Source organism: Hydra vulgaris, chromosome 08, assembly GCF_038396675.1.
Source record: "Hydra vulgaris chromosome 08, alternate assembly HydraT2T_AEP".
In the NCBI taxonomy this organism is placed as follows: domain Eukaryota; kingdom Metazoa; phylum Cnidaria; class Hydrozoa; order Anthoathecata; family Hydridae; genus Hydra; species Hydra vulgaris.
Window position 1 is genome coordinate 13,187,501 of NC_088927.1, and position 22,873 is coordinate 13,210,373.

General features: G+C 28.3%; 3 protein-coding genes across 3 annotated transcripts; all 3 read right to left on the reverse strand.

Moving 5' to 3' along the window:
• Positions 1–1,645: 1,645 nt before the first annotated feature.
• On the reverse strand, positions 1,646–4,777 carry LOC136083633 (uncharacterized). Its single transcript, XM_065803113.1, has 3 exons — positions 4,599–4,777; positions 4,021–4,502; positions 1,646–3,003 (listed from the first exon to the last, which is right to left on the reverse strand). The coding sequence occupies exons 1-3, from the start codon at positions 4,730–4,732 to the stop codon at positions 1,679–1,681; spliced, it is 1,941 nt and encodes a 646-aa protein (XP_065659185.1). The 5' UTR covers positions 4,733–4,777; the 3' UTR covers positions 1,646–1,678.
• An 11,547-nt stretch (positions 4,778–16,324) lies between these two features.
• Positions 16,325–17,960, reverse strand: LOC136083635 (uncharacterized). Its single transcript, XM_065803115.1, has 4 exons — positions 17,768–17,960; positions 17,008–17,142; positions 16,754–16,879; positions 16,325–16,650 (listed from the first exon to the last, which is right to left on the reverse strand). The coding sequence occupies exons 2-4, from the start codon at positions 17,129–17,131 to the stop codon at positions 16,388–16,390; spliced, it is 513 nt and encodes a 170-aa protein (XP_065659187.1). The 5' UTR covers positions 17,132–17,142; positions 17,768–17,960; the 3' UTR covers positions 16,325–16,387.
• Positions 17,961–18,397: 437 nt separating this feature from the next.
• On the reverse strand, positions 18,398–20,961 carry LOC136083634 (uncharacterized). Its single transcript, XM_065803114.1, has 2 exons — positions 18,667–20,961; positions 18,398–18,481 (listed from the first exon to the last, which is right to left on the reverse strand). The coding sequence occupies exon 1, from the start codon at positions 20,586–20,588 to the stop codon at positions 19,599–19,601; it is 990 nt and encodes a 329-aa protein (XP_065659186.1). The 5' UTR covers positions 20,589–20,961; the 3' UTR covers positions 18,398–18,481; positions 18,667–19,598.
• Between the last annotated feature and the right edge of the window lie 1,912 nt (positions 20,962–22,873).

A 22,873-nucleotide genomic window follows, 5' to 3' on the forward strand; every position in this document is an offset into this window, starting at 1 on the left:
TATTTTATGTTTGTGACTTTCAATAAAGTCTCATGAAAATTTATTTTCTGTTAGTACATGTGTACTAACAGAAAATAAATACAAGTACAAGTCTTTATTTTTTTCTTAAGTGTCCGGTGCCCCAACCCAACTTTCCTCTAAATACTTTCATTATCAACTCTTTTCATTATTAACTTAACATTATTTTTTGAATTTTTTTATTACTTGGTTAAATTCTTTGTTGAAAACTAGAGAAAATAATAAACGATAGGGCGAAAACTTATTATCGATCTAGAAATATTTTCTAAATGTTGTTAAATGTCCCCTTCTTGTATTTGTCACAAGAGACTCGCTCTAAATTAGCCTCTAGACATTTTTAATGGAAAACTGGAATCGATCGTATTTTTCGTATTTGTATGTTCATATTGCATATTGAACAGCTGCGGTAGCGCGCTTACCGCCAAAACATGTGATCCGTTGGAAACAAGTGATGGTTTTCAAAATATTGTATTTTGAAAACCATCACTCAAAATAAAGTATTGCAACATCAGTTAGGATGGATACGTGAACTTTTAGTTACATAGATTGAAATTATCCAGCTCATATTTGAAAAATTCGGAAAATTGTTTGCGTAAAATATCCGGAATATTTTTTCTTTATTTCCTCTTAACTTTGCTTTCAGCTAGATTGTTTCTCAATTTTTTAGAAACTATTCTTTATTTTTGTATGATTGATGACTAAAAAGCTTAAGAATCAAATATATTACACAAATATATACTTAAACATGTATGTATGGAAGACATTTTGGATATCCGGAAAAACTAAAAGTTCAGAAAAATATCCGGAAAAAGATAATCCCTGCTGTTAAATAATCGTTCGCGGTGCACTCTGATAAAACTGTGTCAAAGAGCACCGCGGAAGACCCGTTTCTAGGAATTCTTTGGGACCCTAAAATAAAACAATACATCAAATCAAAACAATGTTTTTGTCCTTTTTTTTCTTTCAAATAATGTCAGTATTTCATTTCAAAAATTGAGCAAATGAAAAAAGTAATCTATTTACTTTAAAGTCAGATTCTTTCAATATAAATGAAAAGTAATCAAGAGGGCCGTTGAATCGTTACAGAGGCAATCCTTAGGATCTCTATACTAAACGTTTTCTTTTTCAAGTGGTTATAGCTTCAAAAACATGAACCCACACCCCCCCCCCCAAAAAAAAAAAAAAAATCTTAAGATACTAATAGTACTACGTTACTTTTTGAAAAGAGACTTATTTTATATAAAATAATCAAAAATAAATGCGATTTAACTGATTTAAGTTTGCTTTTCTGAGCGGCTTAACTTTTGATAATAAGAAACTTAAAAAAAAAACTAAGAAACTTTTAGTACTAGATTGGCGGTAGTTAAGTAATAAGTAGATTAAATAAACTTTTAGTACTAGAATAAATACTAATGGTTTGTTAAACCTATTATTACAAATCTATTATTTTGTAATAACCCAAACCTGTTTGTAGGAGGAGATTGCTATTCTTTATGCATCATATGAACCTAGCAAGAAATATAGGATTTTTTTACAAGTGGAACTTTTCCATGATTTTTCTATACAATAAGAAGTTTTGAGCCGAAAATTATTCAATGATATAGTTGTTTAAAAAAATAAAACAAACTTTAAAAAATATATATTTAGAAGGTTTGCAAAATTAAATGCTATTCTCTAAAGGTATATCAATGTTAAAATCAATTAAATAATGATCCTTGCAATTGTCTTCCAAAACACCTTCAAATATAAATCCACTAAAAGGCTTCTTAATTATAACTAAATCAGGCTCATCCTCATTATTATTATCAAGAAGGATGGGTGCTATAACTTTTCGCCAAAACAAATTTAAGTGATATAACACATCCAACCAAAAAACCTCATTAAATTTTATTCGTTCCAGATGAAAACCACACTCAGAAAAAATAAAAAAGTCACAATATAGTTTTTTTGTGATGCCCAATTGTCCCTGTATCTGAAAATAGTAGCTACTATTAACTTTAAGTTTTACTATGCCATCAATTTCCTCTAAATGGGTAGAATAGGTTTTGTTGGATGGAATTTCAAAAATTAAACTTGATGGGCATTTTATCTCAACTAATCCTGCACCGTGACATGTACAAAATACTTCCATACCTGGTGAAGCACTAATAAATGGATGAGTATTAAAAATAGTCATTCCAGGATCAGCAAAAGTAGCATTTTCATGAGCTTTTTTCATTAAACGTTTATATTTAATTTTTGCATGAACTTCTTGAGCAATGCCATACTTCATTGAAAATGTTTGCACATTTTCTGACTCACCTAATATGATATTTGATATGGAAGCAGTACAAATTGTCGGATTTTTTAAATAAGATTTTGTATGTGTGTAAAATTGCTTAAAGTTTGAAGATGTCATCCTGCACTTTCGATAAAGTATCCAATCTTTAGACTTAGATTGCAATATAGTTTTCTTGTAAACATTATCAATTTGTTCATCACTTAAATAAAGGTAATTTACTAATTTTTCGACAACCAAGTTAATGTTTTCTTTAGCTGAAAATGCTGGACTTTTTTTAAATTTCATAACAGCTAGTTTAATTGAATCAACAACTACACTATTTTCATTTATTCCAGAAGAAAGTTTTTTTCCGATCATTACTTCTGCAAAACAACTTTGAGGTATAAGATCCTTTATTTCATTGAAAAGAGTTTTTCTTGTTTTCTCTTTGTCATTCAGGTAGACTTTATTTTCTTCACAAAATGGAACATAATCAAGGCGCTTTTGGGCACAAAATTTGAGTTGAGTGATATTTTTTTTTAAAACCTTTTTTCTGTAATGGTCTGTACTAACAACAAAATTAGTAAGTTTTCCTGGTTCTATTTTTTTCTTTTTAGAAGGAACGTTCCACTTTGCAAGTTGTTCAGTGCATGTTCGCTGTGTAAAACCTGATAATACTGCAGCTTCTATACGAAATAGCATACCAGCTACATGACTACAACTGCCTGTAACATAAAATCAATTCAAAAATAATAAGATAAGTATTATTAAATTAAACACACAAAACACTAATACTATGTATAGTATATATATGTATATATATATATATATATATATATATATATATATATATATATATATATATATATATATATCGTCATAAAAGCTTTTGTTAACTCTGACAGGTTCTTGCTGTCTCCACTGATGTTTAAATGGAGAGCTGAGTTATATTTAAAACACTTTAATTTCTTATCTTTATTTTATTTATTTATTTATTTTTTTCTTGGGTTTTGTTTATATTCAAGTGCGTTAGTCTTTGTTTTATTCTAATCCACTTTATTTTACCCATTGTATATTTATTATATTGGGCCTTGAGCCTTTCAATAAATTTTGATTGATTTGATTGATTGATTGATATATATATATATATATATATATATATATATATATATATATATATATATATATATATATATATATATATATATATATATATATATATATATATATATATATATATATATATATATATATATATATATATATAGTTTCCGTCAGGTCATGTTATCCTTACGTCAAGTCAGGTTGTCTTGCTACTGGTAACATGTAATCCAGTACAACCTGCTTCATGTTAATGTCAGGAAGGGCATCTGGTTGTAAAACATTGCTTCAACTCTTTCATAATGGCATTTATATGTCATTATGAAGAACCATCAAAACCACACAAGTGTGGAAAAGTAGATGTAAAAATTACAAAAAAAAAAAATACACACACACTCATATATATATATATATATATATATATATATATATATATATATATAATATATATATATATATATTATATATATATATATATATATTATATATATATATATATATATATTTATATATATACATATACAATTATTATTACTATTTGATAGATTAAAGAATATTTAAATAACAAAAAACAACAATAAACTAACCATAAAAAGCTTTGACACAAGAGCATTATCCATAAACACAATAGAATAATATACCTAATAACCCAGCAACACATGTACAATAGCTTGCAATAATAGTTCCCCCAGGTTGAACACTGACATCTTTCTCTATGATAGCCCAAATATCATAAGATTTTGTATTAACTCTCTGGGAGGGAACACATTTTGTTTTAAACAGACAAAATAAAGAGTCTGTGTTAATATTGTGAATAAAAACTTCCCCAATAAAATTATTAGAATAATATCTATAAGACTTTCCTCCCTTGTACTCACTTTCTAATTTTCTGCATAAGTTTTCTTGCCTACTTATTTTTAAAAAATATCTTTCAATGTCCATGAAATAAAGACTAGGCCAAGATCTCATGCCTTCTTCTTCGCCACACCAACCACTTTTTAATGAAAGAGGATCCGGAAGATTGCAGGACAAAAACTTTTCAGTATAAATATCTAGCAGTAATCGCTCTGAGTGCTCACAATCAACATTAACCTCGCAACCCTCTTCGTATGCACTAAACGCTCTAAAAATTAAATGTTATATTCACATAAAATATATGATTGTTTAACTTATTTACATTAACAAAATAGAAAATAAGACATTATAATAAGAACTTTACCTTGCAACTAAAGTTTCAAATGAACCTGTAGTAGCTTTATTTCTAATCTTTAGAAAACTTTTCAGAGCTAAAGTACTGTAAAGCTTAAAATCATTGATAGTTAAAAATTCTAAAGTTAATTTTGGCGTCGCCATGACAATCAACCTAAATCGCAACTAATATTAAGTATTGCGCTACAAGCTTTTTAGAATATTTTTTTTGAAGCTTTTAAGATTTATACAAAAAACGGGGGTTGTTTCAGAAACTAATAAAATAAAAACAAATCTTTTGTCAGTGAAGATAACTGTACTTATATTTTATACACTAAATTATTATACGTTGTTTTTATAAATTTATTGAAATAACAGATAAAATTGTAGTTTTTAAGATATAAAGAAAAATATGGTGTTGTTGTACGCCATGTAAATAATTTCAGGAGGTTAAAAATCAACTTTTGCTATAACGTTTATTCTATTTAAAAGAGTATTTAGCCCCCTGATATTTATTAAGTTATTTTCCGCTTGCTCGAAAAAATATATTCCGTAAAGTTGTTCGGCAAACTCAGAGTTTGCGAAAAGGTGTATTGCAAAATGGATAAAATTTCTTTTTCACATGATAAGATATCGGCAGACGATAAGCAGTTGCGGCGTTAGGGTAGGGCCTGGTTGGGCGATGGCCCAGGGCGCCGCATATAAAGGGGCGAAACTAATTGGTTATTTTACACTTTGCCATCTTTTTGAATGGGGTTAAAGTGAGCTAGGGGCGCCGTAGAAATCTCGCACAGGGCGCTGGTAGTGCTAAAACCGGCACTGTTTATATATATATATATATATATATATATATATATATATATATATATATATATATATATATATATATATATATATATATATATATATATATATTTGAAACGATGAAACCATTGCTATATACCCGTTTGACAAAGGAACAGGTTTTGTAAGAATTGAACATTCTAAAGCTTTAGAAAAAATCCGTGAACAAATTGGTCCGACAAAAATTATTAGTGAAGACCCTACTGCCAGTTACGCGGCAAAAATTAGAAGATTTCTTTCAAAACTAAATAAAAAACAGCGTTTTTCTAAAGAGGAATACGAAAAAATATATCCAAGTGATCCTATCCCACCTCGAATGTATGGAGTAATAAAAGCTCATAAACCGGAAAAATCGTACCCTATGAGATTAATTATCTCTACCATTGGCACACCAAACCACGGAATATCAGAATTCTTAGTTAAGATAATACAACCAGTCTTAAATGAAAATCCGACACGATTAAAAAACTCTTTTGACTTTATAAAAAAAGCTGAAAATTGGAATGTCGCCAACAATGATATTCAAGTATCTTATGATGTTGTAAATTTGTACCCGTCAATTCCGTTAAAAGAAGCCACCGTTATACTTTTAGAACAATTAAGTAACAATTTATCATATAAAAACTTAACAAAACTAAGTATACCTGAAATAAAGCAACTCATAGAACTTTGCTTATATCAATGTTATTTTCATTGGAACAATGAGATTCACGTAATGGAAAACTCAGGACCAATCGGACTTTCTTTCATGGTTGTTCTCGCGGAATCTTTTCTACAATTCCATGAAAATAATGCAATTAAAATGGCTTTGACACAAAATCCGGCACTTAATCTAAAATCATTTTTAAGATACGTTGACGATAGTCATGCAAGATTTCCTAACATCAAACAAGCAAAACAGTTCCAAGATATTTTAAATCAACAACATCGTGCAATACAATACACAATTGAAGTTGAAAACGAAACAAAAACGCTTAACTTTCTTAACATAACCATTACAAATAACACACTAGGAAAATATGAGTACAAAGTATATCGAAAAGAGGCAATCACTAACATTCAAATTAAACCGCATTCAAATCACGATCCAAATATTTTAACAGCTATATTTAAAGGTTTTCTCCACAGAGCTTACTCCATCTGTAGTAAGCATCATTTGCAAAACGAAATAAATTTTTTAATTGACATGTTTATTGAAAATGGGTACGATGAAAAGCTATTGAGGAATATTACACACCAATTCCATCAAAAAAGACAAAATAAAAACAAAATTCCATCAGAATGCAACAATCTTCCTGTAGTGTCTTTACCTTGGGTACCAGGCCTTTCACCAAAACTTCGAAAAATATTCCGAAAAGCAGGGTACAGAGCAGTATTTAAATCAAACCCAAATTTAAGATCTTTATTAACATCAAAAAACAAAACAAAACTACCAAGTAACAGCCAACCTGGAACGTATATAATAAAATGCAACTGCTCCAAAGTCTACATAGGTGAAACAAAAATGCAGGTAAGTACGCGGATGCATCAACATCAGAAGAGCATTAATGAAAACAAGCCTAATCAATCTGCATTAGCATATCATAAAACCTTTTGCAAAGAAAATATTATTTGGGAAAAAACAAGAACGTTAAAAAGTAGAAAATAAAAAGTTTGAAAGAAAAATTAGAGAGGCGTTAGAAATACAAAACAACATGTGCTCTGCGCGAAACGGCGGAATTAACCTTGATGAAGGCCAATATGTAAAAACTATGTTTTGGACGCCATTTTTAAAATTTAAAAATCAAAAGAAGCCATTCAACCGCTGACGTCAATAGTAACAATTTTATATAAACTATAACGATTAAAAATTATTGTAACATTTTACAAGCTGATGATGCTGGTATCTATAACCAAGCGAAAATTTCTTATAAAATAATATTATTTGCATTGAGAGAAACTGTATTTCTTGATGTTTTAAAATAATATATATATATACATATATATATATATATATATATATATATATATATATATATATATATATATATATATATATATATATATATATATATATATATATATATATATATATATATATATATATATATATATATATATTTATATTTATGTATCTATATATATATATATATATATATAATATATATATATATATATATATATATTTATATTTATGTATGTATATATATATATATATATATATATATATATATATATATATATATATATATATATATGTATATATATATATATATATACAGTGGCGGCGTTAGGGTAGGGCCTGGTTGGGCGACGGCCCAGGGCGCCAAATATAAAGGGGCGAAACTAATTGGTTATTTTACCCTTTGCTTTTTTTTTTTGAATGGGGTTAAATTGAGCTAGGGGCGCCGTAGAAATCTCGCCCAGGGCGCTGGTAGTGCTAAAACCGGCACTGACGATAAGAGTTTAAGTTTGTTAGAAGATTCAAGTCTTATTAAGGGTAGTTTGATAATTTTATGGTATATATTATATAATTTTATGTATTTTGTGCATTTGTAATTTTTCTAAATTTGATACTTTTCTTTTATTTTTACTATTTTGAACTATTAAAGTTATTATTGGTATAATATTTTTTGCGGAAAAGTGGATATGTGCAGAATCATACGAGGATATACTCGCTTTGATTCATTACTATGAAACAGAAACTGTGTCAAAGTTTTCATGCTATTCTGCTGACAAAAATTTTGGTATTATAGGTAAGAAAAAGTTTGTCAGTTGCTAAGATATGGCTAACATTATTTTTTGTGATAATAATAAGTTAATTTATATATAACTAACTTAAAATAGAACTGGGTATCTTTGTAAGCATTTCTTTGCAGTTTTTAATAAATTTCCTTCATGGTCTTGGTACAATTTATCTCAATTATACATTTACTCACCGTTTTTGACCTTGGATAAAGAGATTTTTTTTGGAAGAAAACCTTTACTGCCTCAAAATGAACTGTTTATTACAAACAACAAAGAGGACAGAGAAGTAGATTGTAGCATAAAAACATTGGAATCACTTCCCAAACAAAAAACGTGGTTAAACGCTAAAGCATCCTTGTTTCGAGAACTAGCTAAGTAGTTAATTAATGAAGCATACCTTATTGAAAATGAAGAGAAATTAGATAATGGAATTGATATTCTAAAAAATGTTTAAAAATCATTTGAAGAATGCATTCTGAATGAACAAGGTATTCATTTGCAGCCTGTTCAAAAAAATAAGCGTCAGTTACAAGCATTAAGCATTCCCTTAAGAAACAAGGTTGCATTATATTTGGGGAGGCATGGAGTTGGTGCAGAAAAGTTGAGGGCCTCAAGCAGTTTAAAAATTGAATCAAATAAAAATCATAATTTACTAGTTAAGTCTGAACACATAGATGCAAGTGAAAATATAATTTTTCAGCAAGATAATACAGAAGAAAGTATTGAATGAGTTATGTTTGACAACAACCTGCTTGTATTATCACAAACTGAAATTGATGCTATTGAGAACAATGATATGCTGACAGATGTAAGTATCAATGCTGCCGAAAAAATTCTTTTGAATCAGTTTCATATGAAATTGGGTTTCAAGATAGATTTTAGGTAAAAAATATGTGTTTCGTGAGGAAAAGAATGATTTTGTTTAAGTATAATATACTGGATAATACACACTAAAAATTTAAGGTAGAAATTTTTAGTTAAGGTAGGATATGTGATATACCCTTAGTAAGGTATAATTTTCTACCTTATAAGGTAGAAAATTATACCTTTAAGTTAGAAAATTGTATGACAAATAATTGTTTTTAATATAATTTTCTACCTTAAAAGGCAGAAAATTATACCTTACTAAGGGTTTATCACATATCCTACCCTAAGGTAGAAATTTCTACCTTTTTTTTTTAGTGTGTATCATTGGATTACCATTTCTGATGTGAATTGTCTAGCGGACACAATTTTCTACTATGACAGTCTTTTCCATGGCCAAGTGAAGGATCATGTTAAGCAACAAATATGCAATATTTATAAAACAAAAGGAAAAATCTTAACAATCCATGTACACAAATGTCAACAACAAACTAATGGTGTGGATTGTGGCGTTTTTGCAATTGCTAATGCATTAAAAATACTTCACAAATTTGATATTGGAGCTTTATCTCTAGACAAAGACAAAATTAGATTAGAGAACATTTTATTGAATACATTAAAAAAAGATATTTTTCTGCCTTTCCAGTTAGCCAATCAAAATCATATTTTAATGAAGAAAAATTAATCACTTTAGAAATTTCTTGCTCATGCTGTTTAAATTGGGTATGGTATCATGCAAAAAATACCAATCTTTGTATGTTACAGTGTGATATGTGCAGCGAATGGTACCATAAAAAATGTGAAAATGTATCTGATGAGATATTCAATTAAATAAATGCTGAAAAGTCATGGATTTGTTTAGCTTGTAAAAAAAAAAGAACAGTGTTTACTAACATGAATCAAAAATTAATCATAAATCAAAAATCAGTCAAAATGCTTAACAATTTTCATTCGTTCTAATCTCAAAAAAAATTTATTAATGAAGAAACAAACCTTATCAAAAATGCGAAATTTGATAAATCTGTACTTATTCAGTAAATTATAAACTGTTTACACAGCATTATTTTCTTTATGTTATTTAATCAGAGGTTATGATATCATTATTTAATCAGAGGTTAGGATATTATTATTAAAAAATAAAATTTTAGAAACAACTGTAGAAATTAGTTGTTTTAAATATAAGAAAAATTAAACCTAATAGACTTTCCTTATTTAAAATATGCTTTTCCTATTTTTAAATATATATTGTTAAACACAACTACCAACTACCTTATATTTTTGTATAATATGTTTTTTAACATATTATAGATTGGTTTTTAAAATGCTTATTTACGATAATATTTGTGGCAACTAATCATGTTGTTAATAACAGAATGAGACTGGAATTTAAATACAAGCTTGGAAAGAAACTGCAAATTGTCTTAATAATACATGTTTAACTGAGTTTGTAGATTTATTAATAGACTCAAAACAAACAAAGAAAAATTTCTAGATGCTTTTTATAAATTCATTTTTAGGTCAGCTTTATCTGGTAACTGTTCCACAGCTCACAATTAATAATTATTGAAGAACTATAAAAATAAAATGAAGGAAAAACCAAGTATATAAAGTAATGTCAAATTTATTGGTAAGTTACTATATGTATGTTTGTGTTCTGTTTAAACCTCTGGCGCGATGTTGACTCGCCTGTAAGTTACTACATGTTTGTTTGTGTTCTGTTTAAACCTCTGGCGCGGTGTTGACTCACCCGTAAGTTACTGTATGTTTGTTTGCGGTCTGTTTAAACTATTGGCGCAATATTGACTTACGCATAAGTTACTGTATGTATGTTTGTGTTCTGTTTAAACCTCAAACGCAATATTGACTCACCCGTAAGTTACTGTACGTATATTTGTGTCCTTTGGAAACCTCTGACGAGATGTTGACTCACCCGTAAGTTACTATATGTTTGTTTGTGTTCTGTTTAAATCTCTAGGTGCGATGTAACTTACCCGTAACTTACAATATAATTGTTTGTGTTCTGTTTAAACCTCTAGCGCAATATTGTATTATTGTTTGTGTTCTGCTTATACCTCTGGCGTAATATTGACTCACTGATAAGTTACTATATTTATGTTTGTGTTCTGTTTATATTTATGACATGGTGTTGACTCAGCTTTTAGTTACTTTATGTTTGTTTGTGTTCTGTTTAAACCTCTGGTGCTCTGTTATTTTAGTGACTGTCAAGTTAGTCCACTATTATACATCCACTTGTAATACACTTTTTTAGATAAAATGCTATATATAGAGCTCTCTTTTCCTGATAGAGTAACACTTAGAGAAGTAACTTGCACATTTTCATTTTTGAATATTACTTTACCCTGTTTTAGAGTTGTTGCAATAATACCATTTTGTCCATTATTACACACCTGTGTGTAATAATGGACAAAATGGTAAAAAAAAAAAAATTTTTTAATTATGTTATTTAGATTTAAATTTTGTCCATTATTACACACCTGTGTGGCTGAGACAGTTTTCCATAATGTTATTTGTTTTCAACTGAATACTTTATACATTTTTTTTGTGTCTTATGTTTGTGTTATAACAGTGAAAGAACAGTTACAATAAAAGGAGGCGACTTTGCAAAATGATGAATTAGGTGGTCTCAAGTTTTTTTTGACTGAACAAGAGATAGTAGCTCTCCTAAGTATCAAACATGATAGCATTTGTAGAAAAGAGTAATAGACTTAACGTCTTTGAGGCTATTAAGGCTAAAGATTAGGAGCTTGTTTGGTCCAACTACATTTTCAATGCGGTTTTCAAATAAGTCTGAAAGATAAAAGGACATTATTAGAAGAATCAGTCTAATAATGAGAATAGTTATCCATACACGAGTGGATAAGAAATAGGTTGTGCATACATTTTTTAAAATATAAGCAAAGAATTAGATTTATAGTTTCCATTAGTGGTGAATAGTAAAAGGTAATCAAAAAGAACATAAACTAGAGAACTCAGTAAGAGTGTGTCTGAAAGTCTTCTTGAACCTATTAAAATCAAGGTATCGTTGGCACGTCTATATACGACAACTTTACTGGTGTGGCAATGCTACCATACCAGTAAAGTGTGAATGATATCATACTTTTGAGCTCTACCCTCTCTGGTCTCAAAAAGCTGAAAAAAACATGCGATATTTACAGTAATTTAACTTGTATTAAAATAAATGCCGAAAAAACTAAGTTCTTGATTTCAGGTAAAGCACAAATACAAACCAATACGATAACGATTTCTAGCAATTAAAAAAATCTTCAGAATAAACTTAGACATCTGGGATTCACATTGGATACTAAACATTCAATTTTTGCTTCACTCAGTTATAAAAATGTTAATGAAAAAATCTCAAACTTTAGAGCTGTTGTTCAAACTCTTATTCAATCTGGAATCCGGTTTGCTAACCCAAGTTCTCTTTCCTATATATATAAAGTGTTGGCAGTTCCTACCTTAACTTATGGTATGGAGCTATGTGAAAATAATTCTGTTTTGATGAAAAAGCTTGAAGGAGTACGTTAAAATTGCTTTTAAATGTTTCGAAACACAGTAAGAACTATACAAATTCGCCATTCAAAATGCAGGAAATTTCAAAAAGTATTTAACAAAATAATTAAACTTGTTTCTTTGTCTTCTTAACAATAAAACAACTGCAGACATTATCTTTTCACAGCTGAAACACACTTTATTTCAACATTCGTTTGTTGGCATTCGTTGTTCTGGATATCAGAACCAATGCCATTTTCAGATGTTAAATTTTTAAAATTTAATTCAAAATAAAAAGAGGGTAAAAATAGCACTATCTAAAAGTGAAATTTCCTCCGAAGTTGAACAAACTTTGAAGTATGCAATAGATTACTGGAATGCAAAAGAACAAAGAGGAATTTTTAAACATATTATGGAAGAAAAAATTCTTAAGTGAAAATCACGAGAAATAACTCTCTTATTTTTCTTTTGGCTTTGTAAGTTACATTTGGTGTTAAATAAATCAAATAATAATAATAGTTAAATGCACTCTATAGGAACGAATTTTGATCCGTGCAACAGCTGAGTTTTGTTTGAGGCTTTTGCAGTCCGTAATCAGAAAAAAAACATTGGAGACTTTTTGGGTGGGCCGCTTTAGAAATTGCACAAATATATATATATATATATATATATATATATATATATATATATATATATATATATATATATATATATATATAAATATATATATATATATATAAATAAATATATATATATATAAATATATATATATATATATATATATAAATATATATATATACATATATATATATATATATATATATATATATATATATATATATATATATATATATATATATATATATATATATATATATATATATATATATATATATAAATTAGTAGAAAATCACCAAACAAAAATTTTTTTCATTTAACGCTGTGTTTCATCAATAAAGACTCATGAGAAATGATTAGTTTTTATCGATGTTAAATGAAAAAAAAAATTGTTAGGTGATTTTCTACTGATTTATAATTGCTCTGTTCTTTTAAGAACATTGAGCACTCTATTTTTTAGATTTTATTTTAAAGTTGTTTAAATATATATATATATATATATATATATATATATATATATATATATAAATATATATATATATATATATAAATATATATATATATATATATATAAATATATATATACCCTGCCAGCATTCTATATGGGTCCTTTATGGGCTTGTACATGGGGTGCCCATGCAAAAGTGTCCGCGGGGCGCAGATGGGCCCGATATGGGCTGCCCCAGTGGGCAGCCCATGTAGGGCCCATATGTCGTCCCCAAACACTTCGCACGGGTCCCAGATGAGCAACCCAAGTGGGGCCTATATAGTTTTTTGAAAACTTTGTACGAATTTAGGATAGCTTATATAGCATATTAAATATCAAAATTTTATAAGTATTACATTAGGTTGTATTATAGCTGTATACATACGTATATGCAATGTGATCTTGTTAAATAAACTTGTAAGTTACAAGTTTATTTAACAAGATCACATTGCATATACGTATGTATACAGCTATAGCCACCATAGGAAAATAAGCATCATATTAGTAATACCAGGTGATACATAATGCTTACAGGCAGAACAAGTCATTAAAGTTAGCTGCATGTTATAACAATATATATGCAGGTAATACAATTTGCAGAAACAAAACGTGTTGTACTGTTACATTTTGAAATAAAGAATTAATAGTGGGAAAACAGTAAATAATTTGACTAAATAGTTTTTTTATGCATTTACTCAACCAAGTTTGCTTCATATAAACATTATATTATAGCTAGATTATACAGAAGATCCAGAAATATGACATGTATCATAAAAATAAAACTGGTTAATCACACGAGTACATAAAAAATTTTTGACCCTTTTAATTAAACACATATTTTAAAGTTTTTTATTTCTCAATAATGGCATCGTGGATACTTCTCGATGACATTACAAAGTTAATGAAAGCAAGATAAAACTGTAATTATGTACAATGCAGCAAATACATCGAAGCACCATAAATAATGAAATAAGACTGCAAGTTTAATAGAAAGCATAATATTTGTTCACCAAATAGTAAACTCAAAAAACTCGAATGCATTTAGCACCACAATATACTAAATCAAGTTTGCATCATATATAACAATATATTACAGCTAGATTATGCATAAAATCCAGAAATATTACAACTAACAAGTACTCTAAAAACAAAAGTTGTTAATTACACGAGTACATAAAAAATGTTGTACTATTGACTTTGTTTATGAATTTACAGAATGAAACACATACCCTTATATATAATATTTTACAGCTCAATAATGGCATCGTGAATACTTCTCGATGACTTTATAAAGTTTAAAAAACATGATAAAACTATAATTATGTACAATGCAGCAAGTACATTGAAGCACCAAAAATAATGAAATAAGACTGTATATTTAAAGTAACAGTCCAGCCAATTTCAAGTTGATGTTATTTTATAATGTTCGCTTTAATAAGCAATATTGGAATCTCATTTTTTGTTTATTAACTGCTCGTAAGTGAAAAAATATATTTTTCTAACGTAAAATCTAATTAATATTCTGGTTTAGTGACGTCACTAAACCAGAATATCAAGTATAGGACAGCGTAAATGCTTTGCTATGCAACATGCATTGGTCCGTTTTCGTCTTTGCACGTGTTATTGACATCACGGCTTAGAATACTAGCTATTGTTGTGCACTCGTTGGCTTCAGATTTATTTATAACTTGCAATTTTCAACAAAGTAGTTCCTTAAAAATATAACTTTAGAAAAACAAATAACAGATAATCAAAATAATTTTATAGACACAATTCTAATAAAATGACACTCAACTTAAAATTGGCTGGACTGTCACTTTAATGCTCAATACAATTTGTATCTATTACTCGTAAAGAAAGCATAACAATTGTTCATAATGAACATTGAACAATAAAACGAAATAATAGTATATATCTGCATGTGCACGTAATAAGATCAAGTGCTAATCTGCATCAACACTATTTGTTTTCTTTTGTTTTTCTCTCTTATCTCTCTGTGCGACCACCGTCCCGGTCTCTGGTACCTCCCAACCATTTTCCCACTTGTTGTTCAACATCTTTTCGGTTACAGTCCCTTGTGCAAGCACTTTTCTTGATGGCTTCTAACATTAATAATAAAACAAATAATTAAAATGTAAACAGCAAAAATTAGTAATAAAATGAAAATATTACATTCATGTTCAACAACCAAATAATAAAAATAAATGATTATTTTTATAATTTGGTTGTTGAACATGAATGTAATATTTTCATTTTATTATATGAATATTAACTTTGGCAATTATTATTTATTTAAAGTGTAAAATAAGTATTCAAATTCTGACATTTAACTGATATTCTAATTCAATAACAAAGCTAAAGAATGTAACATTAGTTAGAAGCAAGTAAACCCCAATTCACTGTAAATGACGGTGAAAATTTCTGATGTGCTGAACGATCTTTTGCCTTTAGTTCCCTGCATGTTAAACAAGATAGCCAAGTTTTTTACCATGAGGAATTTCATAATCCTTTTTGTTGTTTCCCAAATATCACGCCCACCCAAATCACTCAAATAGCCAATCTATGCACAATATGAAATATATTGGGCAATATTTTTTATGTAAAAAAAACAAACAAATTTTTAATTATAAACAAAATCTACATAACTAGCGATAACTGTAAAACATCCTTTCAATATATTGGATGGACAAATTTTAATATTAACTATATTCAGAATTGATTTAATGCAAAAAATTTCAAGCATTTTTCATAAAATATTTAAAAAAAATTTCTTAACTTGCTAATGCATTAGCAAAATTATTATTTTTCAGCTGTTCTTCTATTTCTTGAAAGTTATCCATTGATTGCATCGGAAAGACTACATCATCGGGAAGCTCTGTCTTATCTGCACTCTTGTTGTAATGTTGCAGCAATATTTGCAGCATGTTGGTCTGAATGCGTTGAGTCTCCTGAATTTCCTTTTGAGTTTGCTTCATTTCCTCCATTGACGTTAAAATTCGTAATATTAAGGAGTCAGTAGTTGCCGATTTTGCTGCTATATTTGAAAAAAAAGCATAATAGTAATGAATTCGTAAATTTTTTCTTACATATAGATACACTGCTAAATGGAAAAACAAAACAAAAATTTAAATGCTAACATTGAACAATGTTCTGACACTTCTGGGTCAGTATATTCTTTTGGTGCCCCGCCGGTGTAGTTTGGTTTGATAGTAGTGGTGATGTTTGGTCTGCATGAACTATTCTTCGCAATACATCCCCAGAAGCTGTTCATAAACAATAATATTATATAATCAAAACTATGCATCTCAACATTAAAGTTGTATGCCATAACAATTACTTTTTTAGGCATTAGTAAAAATAAAATGTAATCGAAACCGTAAAATAAACATACACTTAACATGTTCACTTTGCTGCGATAAAACTGATTCCTCTGATTCAGTTTGTTTATTTGCATTTTCTGAAACTGTGTCTCCTACTTCAGTTTGTTCATTTGCATTCTCTGAATGTGTGTCCATTGCAATGCATCCTAAATAATATACTAACTTTCACTAACAATATAACTAATTAACTAATGCATATAACGGCTGTTATCAAATTGTAAACAATAATTTCTTAAATGGTAACACACTTAAAGAGGTTGTCTAGAAAATTTTAAATTTTAGTGAAGTAAAACTATTTAAGTGTTAGATTAATGTAATGTAATTTAACACAGAAATAACTATTTCTTTTAGTGTCATCACCAGACCAGATCGATAATAATCATTTCAAAGTTTGGTTATAAATATTACCTTTTGGATGACCTTGAATTAAAAAGTAGTCGTTAAAAAAGCCATTATCTTGTTTTCGTTAGCATATTACATCTTTTTTGCATATTCAATAATATGTGTGTGTGTATATATATATATATATATATATATATATATATATATATATATATATATATATATATATATATATATATATATATATATATATATATATATATATATATATAGTATAATTAAATTATAAATGTCTGGATTAGCCATTCAAAATTACAAATCATGCCAAGGTAAAATGTTACATCAATATATTAATTAATATTCTGTAACTTCAACAATGCAGAATTTATGTACACTCTTGTTATGAGAAATTTAATTAACAAAACTGACTTTGTGAGGTTTGGTGTGGCTGCACGGATAATTCAGCAGCAGATATTGTCTTACTAAATTCAGTGGGGGTGCTGGAGGTAAAAATTCAGTTTGCCGGTCATATAATTTATGACATTTCTTCTGTTTTTTTGATGTCATTCTTGAACTTGAATCACTATCACTGTTAGTATCATCTGCCGGTGCAATAATTTTTCTAAAAAGTACAAAGTGTTTGTGAAAAAATGAGACGGTACAGAAACTTGATACAAAGCTAGTTTAGTGATCAAATCAATTATGCTATAGTTTTACTAATTCGGTTAACAAACCTTTTTGCCTTGTCAGTTATTTTATAATAGCTCTAATATATAATTTATACAACACTTGAGACATGCCGACTGTCTCGATACCATGCGAATTGCAATATATAATTACATTAACCTTTACCACTGGCCTATGGTAGTAACACGTTTGTAGGTCTTATACTATACAGCACATAAGAAATAAACTTTAAAAAAGTAAATCAATTTAGTTTAGACTCTGAATTTATCATTGTTTGCTCTGTAATATATTACTTCAATTAGTTAAATTGTAAACTTTATGTGAAATACATCACAAGATTTCTTTTATATAATATGAATGCAGAAATGTACCTTTTACCATCTTCTTCTCGATCTGTCTGCAAATCAGACGAATATTCAGCTACTTTGCATTTTTCCACCGCTCTCTGATACGTAACTAAAATTATTGTAAAGTATACCATGCATGCGTTTCATTTCTATAAAATTTTATATTTATATTATTATATAATTAATTTAACTGCAATTTATAAATAAGTACAAAAAATTTGTATCACTTCGAAAAATTATTCTGTATTACACATTTCATTAATATACAACATTACTACATTCAGTTATGTAAACCTGCTTTTCCAAGTGTTCTAATTTTGTACTTATTCCAATTCTTATTGGGATTAGCACTGGTCAGCACTAACTTCGAAACCTTATGTTTTGCCTCAGTGTCGGGCCAGAAACACTCATCTTCTTCTGCAGAAGTAAACCATTCTACTGGAATGATGTCTACTGTTCCGTAAGTTACGAGTTCAACAACTGCAAACATTTCCTACTAAAAAAGTTTAGTTCAATTCACACAGCTGTACCAATTATGTTGTTGCAAAGTTTATTAATTAATAAAAATTGTCTTAATATTAAAAACTATTAATTGCTGTGCAACAATGGTACTGCAATATTGCCATCTTCAAATGGCAATAAAATATGTTTTTGGTTCAAATCCTTTATAGATATATAACTTAGTTTCTTTGATAATCTTCTCACTTTATAAATTCCTAAACTTGATGACGACAAAGGATATGTAAAAAAGGGGACAGCTTCTAAAAAGTTTTCATATACAATTACTGTATCATAATTGGATGACTTCAATATATTTCGCACAAGAACAATGTCTTCATGAATTTTAAAACAATTATTTCCAGGTGAAACCGTAATAAACAAACTAGCTCTATTATATTGGCCATACTGTTCGTAAGTATTTCGTGGAAGATTTTTTGGCAATGGACCTAAGTAGTGCTGATGTAAATGTTTACAATTTTCCTTGTTTTCTTCAATTTTACATTATCTTTCTTTTTCAGCACATTGACGAAGTATTTGGCTAATAGGATTTTGTGGGAGTCTAACCAGTTTTTTCAATTGCCCTAAATAATTTTCAAAAGGAAATGCTGCCACATTATCCAAACTGCCATACTTCCTACAGTCATTTACTACATGAATAATTGAATGTACATTATATACAAGTTCATGCGACCCATATATAATTTCAAAGTTTTTCACAAAAGCTATTAGCAGGTTTTCAACATAATCACAAAACTTATTACACAACTTTGGATTAAGTAAAATGTCATAGACACGCTCAACAGTAAGAAATTACGATAAACATTATCAGAAATCAACTTAAATAAAATAGTAGGTCCAGTATATAATAAAAATTGGCGCAACTCTGTTGCCTTCCATTGTTGGTACTCATACAGTGATCTTGGACGTCTCGCAAACTCTTTAGGAAAATATTTTTTAAGTGATATAAGTTTTTCAGATATTTTATTAACTGTGTTAGCAGACAATCTATTTTTTAAATCGCCCTTGATCCATAAAGATATGATCCGCCTAACTATTCCCGAGCATACAAGGTGCATGTAATCAAGAGGACATTGTGTAACAAGTCCTACTGGCAATTCAGTTAACGGTGAAAGTGCGATATGGTGATCTTTATCTTTTTGCATGATAAAGTCCGCATCAGTACGTAGTGTTGAATTTGTATCAGGAAACGTCATTCTATATTTCAAATGGACCCTTTTTTGTATACAGCGTTCACAGCCATTGTAACCGCAATGTCCTTTTATACATTTAATAAAAGCTCTAGCTGGGGCGTCACAAATTATTGCATTTATAAATATGTCATATCGCTTTCCACAGTATTCTAAACCTTCCGACAGAGACTTCATTTCTAAAATTAAATCATTTAAATATTCCTCTACTGATGTTGGCTTTGTTTTGCCTGTAAAAAGTCCAATAATAAAAACTTGTTTTTTAGGTAATTCATTTACATATCCGAGTATTGGCCAAAGTTGCGTATTTGAACTATGAAAGAGTGGAATGCCGTCAACATTTATATTTAAAGATAGTGCAGAAATGTCTGATAATGTCGATTCATTTAATTGCGATAATGCACTCAATAAGGCAGTTTTTACTCCAACATAATAGTATGATCCACCAGCTCTGGCGATAATATTAGAATACACGAATATCATATTTACAAACATTCTCTTCATCATCGCTACTGCCTATGAACTTGTCAGAATATTCACTGAAATTGGATTCATTGTCGCTATAGTTTCCAACAGTAAGATCATACGTACTTGCTTCACTATTAAATAATTGGCTTTTACTTTCAACATCGTATTGCAATGATACATCTGAAAGATTATGATCTATCTTTTTGGAATTTTCATCAATTTCATTTTCATCCAATATCTACATCTTCACTGGTCATTATATTATTAACTGATTCATAACACAGACCTAAGTCATTGTTAATGTCGGGCTCTTCATTACGTTCATTCACACTCTTTAGTAACTCATCCACTGCCCTTCTCACTCGCCTCCTTTTTGTTCTTTGACAACATTCAAAATTTTTGGCCATATTCTATAAATATTTAACTTAGATAATAAAAAATTTATCGCAGTAAAATGTGAATTCACAAATAAAATATATTATTATTAATTTTATGACAACATAACCAACATATTTTATGATCGATGGCATCTCGGAAAATTGTTGAAAGCTTAAATTGAAATTATTTAAAGATACCGGATAATTAACTTAATGCATTATATTACTAACCACTAACCAATAAATTAAAGCCTAATAATTACATCATTACAAGTACTAGTAAGTTATTTTCTGTCCTTTTATCGTTAAATCATATATTATACAAGAAATGACGTTTAAAACAATTTGATCAGTTTCTTATAAAACATATGTATAGTAAATATACTATTTTCAAAGCAAAACATTAGTACTTACTAAATGTTCGCTGTTTTTTTTTAAATAATTTAATAATTAATATTTCACTATAACTATAGCGTTGCAAATTGGCGCGATTAACAAATTCCTGATCCATAATATAAAAATTCATAATCTAGCTGCCTTGGATAAACTGAACACTCGAAACTAAAACAAGTTTTAAATGCTATTTTATTATATTCCAATCAAAATAAATGACGAATATGAAAATTATATAATAATGATAGTAAATAATGAGTTTCGTAACTTTAATAATTTGCCCATATGGGACCCATATAAAATCGTATGACAAGCCCACATCAAGCCCATGCCCGGATGCCCACGCAATCCTGGGATACAACCCATCTGGGCATGCTGGCCGGGTATGTATATACATATATATATATATATATATATATATATATATATATATATATATATATATATATATATATATATATATATATATATATATATATATATATATATATGTATATATATGTATACATATAAAGAGCTAAATAAACTCCTTCATATAACCCTATCTAATACTAATGCTAAATTAAAAATAGTTTAACAGCTTTCTAAAAAACTTTCATTCGTTTTTATTTTGAAAAAAATACTGATTTTGATGTCAAATTTTAGTTTTTGGACTCATTTTTATCGAATATTTATCCTCTTTTATTTGATATAACGATCTGTACTATTGTATTATTTGATAATATAAAATATTTAAAAATTGCATTTTTCATGGGTTTGAGACTTATCAACGCCTTAGCAACTAAAGTCTAAGTTAAAATGGCTTCTTTTAAAAAAAAGCTTTTAAAACAAATATTACCAAACTCAATTCCACTTTAGGTTAAAACCTGATAATACCAGTTTATTAAGGCTTTCATTTTTATATTTACCTTTTATTACAATACGTATATGTCCCGAAATGTAATTTTTTTTTAAAGATATTTTTCTTTTATGCAAACTTTACACATTTTTTTTTTAAACTTTTTAATTTCACTCTTTTGTATAATATTATAACTTGTAAAAATTTATTTTTCAACAAAGAGTTTTGATAAAAAGACATTTTGTCTTCTACTTGCCCCAGTTATATTGTTATTATATGTATTTATTAGAAATTGAGAAATTGAGAATAACATTGTAAAATGTTTGCATCATGACGAAATAAAACTAGCTAGCCCTCCCTAACAAATAGGTCAATTAGAATTTAAAAAAAAACAGTTAACAAGATGAATTGCTTAAAATTTTTTATGAATCAAGAAAACACAACAATGAAAGAGAACTCTAAATTGCTTATTTTTAAAGAGAAAAAAATGTATTCAAAGTTTTGTATAAAAAAACCAGTGCTGAAACGTCAATAACTTGAGCACCATATTAGTGTTTCAAGAAAATATAAAAAAACACTGCAACAATGAAACATGTTTTTTTTGTTCAGATTCACTCCCAGCAAGGCTGCAACCAACCACTATTAAGTGAGAAGTTACATGAAAACAAAGAATTGAGTTAAAGAGCAAAAAAAAAACGATTGACAGATAAATTGAA

Bases quoted from the DNA above. Each gene is read 5' to 3' on its own strand.
- LOC136083634 (XM_065803114.1), bottom strand. From the start codon at position 20,588: ATGATGAAGAGAATGTTTGTAAATATGATATTCGTGTATTCTAATATT.
- LOC136083633 (XM_065803113.1), bottom strand. From the start codon at position 4,732: ATGGCGACGCCAAAATTAACTTTAGAATTTTTAACTATCAATGATTTT. The intron at 4,503-4,598 runs GTAAAGTTCTTA...TTTAATTTTTAG, and splicing joins TTTGAAACTTTAGTTGCAAG to AGCGTTTAGTGCATACGAAG. The intron at 3,004-4,020 runs GTATATTATTCT...TTTATGTTACAG, and splicing joins ATGTGTTGCTGGGTTATTAG to GCAGTTGTAGTCATGTAGCT.
- LOC136083635 (XM_065803115.1), bottom strand. From the start codon at position 17,131: ATGGACACACATTCAGAGAATGCAAATGAACAAACTGAAGTAGGAGAC. The intron at 16,880-17,007 runs GTATGTTTATTT...GTTTATGAACAG, and splicing joins GCAAAGTGAACATGTTAAGT to CTTCTGGGGATGTATTGCGA. The intron at 16,651-16,753 runs GTTAGCATTTAA...TTTCAAATATAG, and splicing joins GTGTCAGAACATTGTTCAAT to CAGCAAAATCGGCAACTACT.